Source organism: Dunckerocampus dactyliophorus, chromosome 17 (assembly GCF_027744805.1).
Source record: "Dunckerocampus dactyliophorus isolate RoL2022-P2 chromosome 17, RoL_Ddac_1.1, whole genome shotgun sequence".
Taxonomy (NCBI): Eukaryota; Metazoa; Chordata; class Actinopteri; order Syngnathiformes; family Syngnathidae; genus Dunckerocampus; species Dunckerocampus dactyliophorus.
This window is the reverse complement of record NC_072835.1, coordinates 15427713-15437500: the sequence shown is the minus strand read 5'-3', so window position 1 is coordinate 15437500 and position 9788 is coordinate 15427713. Positions and strand designations below refer to the sequence as shown.

At 41.6% G+C, this 9788-nt stretch overlaps 1 protein-coding gene across 6 annotated transcripts in view; it reads right to left on the bottom strand.

Annotated features, from left to right (window-relative positions):
* Positions 1–7863, bottom strand: part of pax8 (paired box 8) — an 11576-nt gene extending 3713 nt beyond the window's left edge. For 2 of the 6 annotated variants that reach the window (XM_054756939.1, XM_054756941.1), the window contains exons 1-10: positions 6239–6354; positions 4778–4938; positions 2456–2621; positions 2186–2383; positions 2036–2112; positions 1836–1961; positions 833–993; positions 629–749; positions 331–543; positions 31–132 (exon numbers count right to left, since the gene is read on the bottom strand). In XM_054756939.1, coding sequence (XP_054612914.1) covers positions 31–132; positions 331–543; positions 629–749; positions 833–993; positions 1836–1961; positions 2036–2112; positions 2186–2383; positions 2456–2621; positions 4778–4799 — 1186 coding nt within the window. In that variant the 5' untranslated portion in view covers positions 4800–4938; positions 6239–6354. Of the gene's footprint in view, positions 1–30; positions 133–330; positions 544–628; positions 750–832; positions 994–1835; positions 1962–2035; positions 2113–2185; positions 2384–2455; positions 2622–4777; positions 4939–6238; positions 6355–7715 lie in introns of those variants that run through there. The other 4 variants (XM_054756943.1, XM_054756944.1, XM_054756940.1 and 1 more) reach the window with 3 other exon arrangements.
* Between the last annotated feature and the right edge of the window lie 1925 nt (positions 7864–9788).

Sequence of the window (9788 nt, the reverse complement as noted above, 5' to 3'; positions counted from 1 at the left end):
TGCAGAGTACAACAACAGGTGAACACGTACCCGCGACAACGCCAGTGATGGCCGACGAGGAGTATCCTGTCTGGGCGGGCGACGGGATGTGAGGTGGGTATCCGGGCAGGGTGGAGCTCACCATGTCTCGCCCTGCACAGTACACAATATGAAATTTTTGCTGTCACTTTTGGTGTAGTCTTATTAGAAATACACTCATGGGACACAACATTAGGTACATTTTGCTTATGTGAAAATATATAGCTAATACAATACCTAAAAGAGTCATCACCAAACCGTCATGAGATGAATGGCTATCATGACTGACATCATGACCAAAATGGCCATTACCTGAGATGATAGACTGGCCGCCAAACTGGCTGTACACAGGTGCATGATGGGGGAATGAGTTATAGGAGTTGGGGTAATGGTTGCTGCAGCTTCCGCCAACAGAAACGGGTTTCTGCAGCTCCACAAACGGCATGTTTGGAGAGGAGGGACTCGTGCTGGTGACCTCCGGAGACATTTCCTGCTTCAAGCAGAGCGGCAGGGACTGGAGGGGCTCTGGATGAAGTGCGCGTGGAGATGGGAATGAAGTGAAACCAATGGAAAACCAAAAACATGGAGTGATGAGTGATAAGACTCTCACCAGGCACCATAGCATAGCTCTGATGCGCCGTTAGATTGCGTCCAATGGCGGAGCTGGATGCGGCGAGGCCGGTCTTGGCCTCCTCCAGGCTGCCGCTGATGAGCGAGAGCGGGTACAAAGTCTGAGGGCGAGGGACACGCGTTAGCTATTACAACAACAACACTGAGCTGAAAGAATTCCAAACTCTTGACACGGAACGCTCACCTGTTCCGTCTTGTTGGCGGAGCCGAAGGAGTCCGGTGGGTAGTGCGGACGTTCAAAGCCGCAGTCAACATGCTGCGAGAAGTGGTCGAGGCGCATGGTTTTCCTCGGAATGCCGCCGCTGCCCTGAGAATCCACGCTGTGTCGACAACTGTCCTGGTCACCTGAGAGAAGTAGGAAGAAGATTCTACTGATGACTTGATTGAAGCCAACATCTCCCTTTAGCCTCAACTACAACAACTGAGTAGGAAATTATAGGAAAATACTTAAATTACTGCAGTTTTATACTAAATTCACAAAACCTGCATGCAATCCATTCTATCCCAGCTGACGAAAGGCAAAGAGTGGGCTATAGCCTGGACTGGTCCAATAGCAATTGAGATTGGAACATTAATTGGGAACTAATTCCACCATAGCTGCTGTCATCCAGCATTTGGTAGCAAATGGTCGTGCTCAAGTCGTGGTCTGTCTTAGGTGGATTCTGCGTCTTTCCTGCTATTTATCTGTGCATTTCACACAGAATCCAGATATTGTCCTATCTCAGACATTGTCCTAACTCACATAGCGCTCATCGCTAATTGCCCGACAATTGCTGTCAACACAACAGAGCGAGAGTCTTGGGTGTTAAACGCCGGTCCCGGCGTTGTAGGATATCCTTTCTCACAGACAATAGTCCCGTCTCTGTTTCACTTCCGATGCTACCTCAGAAGCACGAACATTTACATCTTGACTTGAAAGCAACCAACCAATTCCATGTTGGTGCCGGTTATACAGAACTGTGAGATGTGCATATGTTGGATGTTTTGGCGACTTCACCTGCCGGTATCATGTTTGTAGGTTAGCTAAAAGCAGGGTTACGCAACTGAAACTTTCTGGAAGGGTTTTGACAGGGATCTGATTTGCTGAGCTACAAGTTTTTGGACATTTGGAATTAGCAACGTTGACGGATTTCAGGGGAAAATGTCTCTCAAAGACAAACTTGGGGGTTATGATTGTTTGGCCTTACTGTCATCGTGGCTCCTCTTGCCCTCGCTGCCTGGTTGGGGGATTCCCAGCAGGCCGTTGATGGAGTAGGTGGACCCTAAAGAGTCCGAGTGCGGAGACTCAGGCGGGGTGACGGCAGAACTGGGAACTTGGAGAAGGAAACGTGGATGTAAATTACTTGGAACCAAAAAGGCTTCTTTCAGGGAAAAAGTGAAGACTTACTCAAGGTTTGTCCAGGACTTAGAACTTTTCCATCCAGAGGGAGATTGAACGGCTGCTGGACTTTGGTTCGAATGATCCTAAAACGGAAGAAATAAATCAGCAGAGCCAACAACAACCTAATTGAGCACCATTCCTGAGCCGGTTGTTCACCTGTTAATGGAGCTGACACTGGGCACGGTGTCGCTGTCGCAAACCGTCTCAGCCAGCAGTCTGTCCCTGATCTCCCAGGCGAACATGGTGGGATTCTGCCTCTTGTACTCGGCGATCTTCTCCACCACTTTCGGGGTGGCCACTTTGGGCTTAGAGCCTCCAATCACACCCGGTTTGATGCTGCCTGTCTCGTAGTACCTAACGATTGAAGAAATCAACGTTTACTCCCTCGACGGGACTGCTTTTCATTCCGGTGGTCCATGAACTCACCGTCCCAGGATCTTGCTGACGCATCCGTGGCTGACTCTGAGCTGCCGCGAGATGTCGCAAGGCCGGACCCCCTGGTGGGCCATGTCCACAATGCGTTGCCGGATCACCTCCGGGAGCGGACGGCCATTAACAAACATTCCGCCTAGTTGGTTAAGACCCCCATGACCTGGGGGAGGAGGGGGGATGAACACTTATAAATGTCGGGGAACACAGCAAAACAACCACTCACTTTTAGCTTCGGTCGGGTGGATGCATTTTCTTTTCTAGATATTGAATAACAATAATAATAATACAAATAATAAATACTGGGCTGCATGGTGGCCACACAGTCAGGAGATCTGGAACATCTGGGTTTGAATTGGGAATGGCATTGGGTGGGTTTCCTCCGGGTACTCCGGTTTCCTCCCACATTCCAGAATCACTCATGTTAGGTTAAATTGTCCATAGGTATGAATGTGAGTGTGAATGATTGTTTGTCTATATGTGCCCTACGATTGGCTGGCGACCAGTTCAGGGTGCACCCCCTGCCTCTCGCCCGAAGTCGGCTGGGATCGGCTCTAGCATACCCCCGCGACCCTAGTGAGGATAAGTGGCATAGAAGATGGATAGTCGGATGGATAATAAATACCAATATCCTAGTAACCTAATAATATCCTAATAACAACATGCAGACGGTGCACGGCACAACAAACAATACACACCAACAACAATAAAGTACAAGTTTGAAAACGATTGAAGCACAACTTTTAAAAAGTCATAAAAAAACTGTAAAAATACAAATGACATTTAAAAATAAAAGTATCATGTTATCAGTTATCACATTTCACAGCCCAAATGCACACTTCTGTGTAAAAAAACCCAAAACATTCTCTTTATATATATGCTCCTTGCACATTTATCCTGCTTATTAATAACGACAAATTGTTCATACTTTCCAATAGAAATGAGTAATTTAGCAGAAATTCAATTCCCGCTTTTGTTAATTAGGAACACATTTAAATACGTCCATTTCTAGTGTAATTATGTTTTTAATTTGCTTGTGTCACATCTAGCATGTATCTCCATGGGAAAAAAAAATAATATATTCAAAATCTTTAATAAGAAAAACACGTTTGTCATTTCCCAAATGACAAATAATGGAGACATTTGGTTTTCTTGTATTGGACAGCAACAATATAGGGATCTTTCATGCACATCATATAATTCAATAACATCAGTAGAGATCCTATTACAACGCGAATAAAGCTGTTTGCTGTTTTGCATGTTGGCTCACACTTGTCAAAATGTTACACATGTTGGCGCATGCAACATGTCCGTTCGAGTGTCTCACACACCAACACACAAAGTCTTGCACGAACACTATTGCTTTTGATTTAACCCATTGAGTCTTTTTCTTTCTCTCAGCTTTCATTTCCACATCAAACAGACCTTGTCAGGGCCGGGGAGTGGGGAGGGGGTGGGAGTGTCTTTTTCGGGTGTGGGGTGTTGGGGTGAGGGGCTTTCTCTATTAACGCTGCCAGCCGAGTGTGGAGAAAAAAATCTCCCCGCCAAGCTTCATCAACCTGCAGGATATTAAAGTCCAGCAACCCACACCCCCCCTGGGAGGGAGTTGGGGAAACGAGCATGCGCATAGAGAATGACAAAGCATGCATTTCATAGATAACTTACAATAATACTTCGCGCTTACTCTATAATTGTTCTGTTAAGAAATAAATAGTAATAATAGCACAAATTGCTGCATTTCCACCAGGGGTGACCAAACTTTTTTCCAGCGAGGGCCTCTTGTGCATGCTAAGATCAATCCAATGTAGGTCAATATTGCAAAGCTATGTGAGCAAAACATCCACGTCTTAGCTTTTGTGTTGTAGGGGACAAAGCTAATTAGCGTAATGTCTAATAATATATCTCATTCATAATTCATTCATTGTATTTTTAGAATATCCCTATAGGGCCAAGAAAAACAAACTGTGGGCCGAAAATGACCCAAGGGCCGTACTTTGGACACCCCTGGTTTACCCACTGCACGACAAAAACGATTGTTTTGTATTATTTTAATGACTGTAGCCATCATCATTTATTCCTTTTGTTATCAGGCTGTTAAATGCGTAATTGAGTATTTTTTATCTAAATGATGTGTCAGTATTGTGCTGGATTTGCAGTTCTATCATCAGGCAGCGAACGACTTAAGTTTTCAAATTGTCAAACTTGATGCAGATGTGACAAAAATCCAGAAATGGTATCTATTTCCAAGAATAAAATGGACGTTTTACACGCAGATGCATTAAAAGCAGCACACAAAGAGAGTTAGTGTCGTGTATTTACCTCTAGCAGTGCTAGTGGACATGTCCCTGAGATGTTGCTCCCTGCAGGTCCACCAGCTAAACGTGACCACGCTCTCCTCCTCCACACTGTCCCCTCTTTTAAAGTCTTCTCCCTCCCCGTGCTGCCTCGACGGGCATGAGTGTGGCCTGTCTGGTGGCACGCTGCAGGAGCACAAAATTATCAATATGTTATTTTATATGTTATATGTTTGCTAGTGTGAGATGCATGGCAACAAACAGTTGTTGTTGATGCATGTCACCACACTGGAAGATGCTAATATATAGTATGTACAGGTATATATCATGTAGTTCAGGCTTTTTTGGGACAAAAATGCTTAGAAAATGTAAAAAGTTTGTTCAAGAAAACAAGCTAAAGATGATTCAGTGAGTCTTTCGATTCATAGTGAAGATATTAAATGTGTAAGGGCTAATTTTAATACAAGTGATGCCGGGGACTCATTTGTTGATTTTAAATGAAATGCCTCAGCATGACAACTGCATGAGTTGGGGGGAAAAATCATATTGAATGGAAAAACATGAATACGAGGTTATTTGAGTGCAGCTTCCAAGGGCACAATTTCAATATAAAGCACATTTTCAGCTCTTTATCTCATATGAATTATTTTGTATTTTGTTGTATCAGTGTCAGTTTTTCATGTCATAGCTATATTTATAAATTCATACATTTATTTTTGAAGTACTTAAAAAAAGAAAAAAGAATTTACGGTTGTGAATGACTTCTTGTACTTTTTTAGCGTTTAGAATGTGAATAATGCCAGTTTCAACACCATCTATATTATTAATAGTCTTGTCCAATTCATTGTTTCATTTAGTGTCCCCATAGGTTGATGATAGGTCCCATAGGTCCTGCATGAAACAATTCTGGAAAAGCTTGCACTATGCATTTATATCTAGTATTTCAAGTAGAATTGTATTGTCAAATATTAAACTGTGTATATTAATTTGCATGGTAAAACACCACACGCGGATTTTTTTTCCATTTCCCATTTTAGTGCAATGTAATCAACTGTAAACATGTATTATTATTTTTTTACTTTAAAACATATAGTATCGATCAAATTAAAATGAACTCAAATATAATTATAATAACTTTAAAAAGTGATGACGTAGTATTTAAATGATTGATTTATTTTATGTGCATGTTCACGCGCACACAGGTTTAATAACCAACGCACATTTATGGATCATTAAAACGGTAGAAACTTCTTCAAAAATGTCTGTATTGCGGAAGAAGTTGCGATGCAAAATGTGCACTGCGTGTTTTATTTCAATTAAACAGCTGCAGCGTTTTTCAGCGGTAAAAACGTTCATTTGTCATCAATATTACTCGTATATCTTCAGCAAAGAACTATTGCGTTATGTTGCATGGTGCAGAAAGTGCATCTTTGCAGCCAATAAGCACGTGTTGAAAATGCTAACTGCATGGAAACAGTCTCCTTACCTGTTTAATGGATGTTTTACGGATGTAATGCAAAAATAAGTCTTTCCGTGTGTGTTATTATCCGAAACGATGCCGCAGAGCTGAGCTGAGCTTCCGTTGGGTTCTTTCGGCGTCGTGCGTGTGTGTGCGCGATGCCTGCACGCTGCTCACGTTTTTATCCGAGCGGCAGTGCGCCCTGCAGCCATTGGACGAGGGCAAGAAGTAGGCGGAGACACGTGCACGTACGCGCACAGCCAGTAGAGCCGTCTCCTAAACTGACCGGAGTTAAGTACTGCATGCGCTTTTTTTTCACACGCAATTTAGTGCGTGATTTGCTTCGATCCGTCACCATTTTCTGTCCGTGACAGGTCGAGCACACCTGAGGAAGAAGTTCGCTACCAATTTGTGCACAAAGAAAAGAGAGATAAAGTGTGAAAAAAGTGGGCAACTTTTTAAGGGCGCAAGACCCCGAACTTGACGATAGACTGAATTCTTTTGACGAATACACCAACACAACTCATCACTTCTTATGCTAAATTGTCATTTTTAATTCATTATTGGAAATATGAGGTCAAGTTTGACAAAAAGAGCCGAATTGTCATTTTTCTTTTAGTGTGTGTGTGTGCGGCTCCTCTCTCCTTTACCCTTGCAAAAATAAAAAAACATGCAGAACGTTTGTATTTTTCTATACGGAATGATTTCACATTCATATGTATGTCGTTGCAGTGCATTTGTAGCACATTATTCATATGCAGCGTTATATCTTTATATTTTCCTTGTGTTAAACTGGCGCAGGGAAATTCCTTTCAAAAATAGATATTTTTGGGGTAATTCCTGTGTATGCAACTCTTCTGTCCTTTTCCTTTGCAAAAATGTGGGATAAAATAAGCAAACATGTTCGACATCAGTATTTCTGTACAATATTTATATTGTGTAGTGTTTTTTATTGCAAATGATTTCATTATTTGATATTGATCAAATGATTGTGGGGAAAGGTCTTGCAGGGAAATGACAGTAAAACTCAATTACTTACTCGGAAAATATTTGTTTTGTAGTTTTTCCTTGTCAAAATCATGAAACAATGAAATGGAAGTGAATACAAATCGGTATTTTTCATTGTTGTGTGTTATATAGGACGTGAGGTTTCTGTTCTGTTATTGTGGTGTATCGTTTTAGTCGTTGTGTTGCATGTGTGGCATGTCATATTTTGGTTGTGTTATTTTTAATTATTGTGTGTGTGTTTTTTGTCTTTCGCACGGGGCCTGACAGTGAAAAGACAGAAAGTTAAGAAGGCTGCAGGACTCGCGTCGTGTCTCTGCAGGGTGCCAACACTCGCAAAGGTTGTTAAGCTTGTTCTCAGCAGCCTGTTAAACAAACACAAACACCTCTAATGACAGCAATACAAGACCCCCTACTTCATGTTGTTCAACCATATGGACCCCCGTCTTTTTTATGTTTAAAAAGTAGGGGAATGTTCCAGAACGAAAGGGTACTGTACGTTTGTGTTGAAAAGCAGCTTCAGGTCGCTGACTGAAGTCCTCTCTTCCTCTTTGCAGCGATGCAAGACAATGGAGCCAAGTGTTGTTGCAATAAATACAAGGGATGGAAACACAAGCTGTCCTCTGCAAAGTGGACATGACGTGAAGTGCCTGCAGGGACAAGGTGACAACACAAGAGGAGAGAGGTGAGCGGGAGTTTAACAAGGGATTTAGAAAAACTACAGATTGCTATCAATGAGGATGATACTGCAATTATTATTATTGTTGGCTTTAATTACAAGGCTCCTCTTGCCAACAATGCTTCTGGAGGAACTAATGGGGGGGAAAACAGGCAAAAATGTATCAATAATTATCATAATGTCTATTTACATTAAACATGTATATTTTTACATATTAATGACACTAAAACATTATTATAAGCCCATTGTAGGGTCGGTTATTATTCTAAAATGCTTTTATTTGGGGATTGAAGCAGAATAATTATGAGAAATTATTTGACAGTTAAAAACAAAAAGATATGAATACAAATGGACTAGAATAACTAACTAAATAAAACCAGCCAAATGAGTTAATAACGTATTTATAGTTATTTACTTATTTAGTTTATGAATAAATAGTTCTTGGTTTAAAAAAAAATCTTAAAATGAATGAATGCATTGATTGTAAAAAAAAAAATCATATTATTTGTCATTAATATATGCAGTGTATTTATAATATTGATGGTTATTGTTCATTAATTTGAAAAACAGAAACAAAAAACCCTTACTGTCCACAGCATTAGGCACACCTGCATAAACTAATTCAATAATAAATAATAATACTAAATGCAATAAAAACACTTCTTTTCTGTTATGTTGCGTTTTTTTCACAGAAGAAAATGTAAGAATATTATATTTATTCCAGTGGTAGTTTGCGGTGGTGTGCAGGTGCACTGTATCATACTGAGAGATGCTCCTAATATTTCGGTCACCTTATTTAGGGAAAAAAAAAAACACAAAGTCAATGATAATAATAAATATCATAATAAAGATGCGTTTTAAAAAGTCTATTTCTGGTGTAAATATGTACTATCTCTAGAAATATCGGATGAAAAAAAGCACATTCAGATGAAGTGTGTCTATGGTGCGCGCTCATGTCTCCGCTCCTGCGCGCTCCCGCAGCCGGCGACACCCCACCCCACCCCACCCCATCCGTAAGATGAATGTTTCCCGGGGAAAAGAGCACTTAATTTGGTTAATGTTGTAAGTGGGCTCATGTGTGTTTGTGGTCAGTGAGTCGAGATGAGGCAGATAATGAGGTCATAATAGCCTCACTATTGATGACATCATTACACCAGAAAACACTACAATCACTGCACGTTCGTACACTTCGATACTCAAGGAGTTCTATTTGAAAGCATTTACACTCTCATTCATTGTGGGTTTAGGATAGGGTTACGATTAGGGTTAGGGTTTTGATTAAGGATGGGGTTGGAGTTAGGGTTAGGGTTTTGGTAAGGGGTATAGGATTGGGGGATAGTGGTTCTGTTCGTGCACATGCACTTGAAGGTGCCGCACACACAAAACGAGAACATCCCAGTCTTGTTAAATCCCACGCCAAAAACATGCTAGCTGTCTGACATTATTTTCTTCATCTGGCTTGATTTTCCTCTTTTTCTTCTTCTTCTTCTTCTTCTTCTTCTTCTCTCACTCACTCAGTCGGCCATCGTCCGACCCATTCATCATGTGACACACGCACACGCACAGAATTATTATTTGTCTGAAAACAAATCCATTTCTCTGGCCATCAATTTATCATTTGGAATGGAGGAGTCACAGTTGAGTTGTAAGGGGCGGCCGACATCAAAGACCCCGCCCCCCCGCCCACCTACCCATGCGGCTTGTATGTGCACGTATATGCGTGCACGCACGTGGGGAAGATCTGCAAGTGTGTATGAGAGATCACAGGGAATTTGGGTAAAATTTAAAGGGTGTGTGTGTGTGTGTGTGTGTGTGTGCGCGCGCGTGCGTGTGTTGTTGCCTTCTTCACCTGACGTCTGTGATAATTTATCACTCCTCCTAGCTTGGCTGACA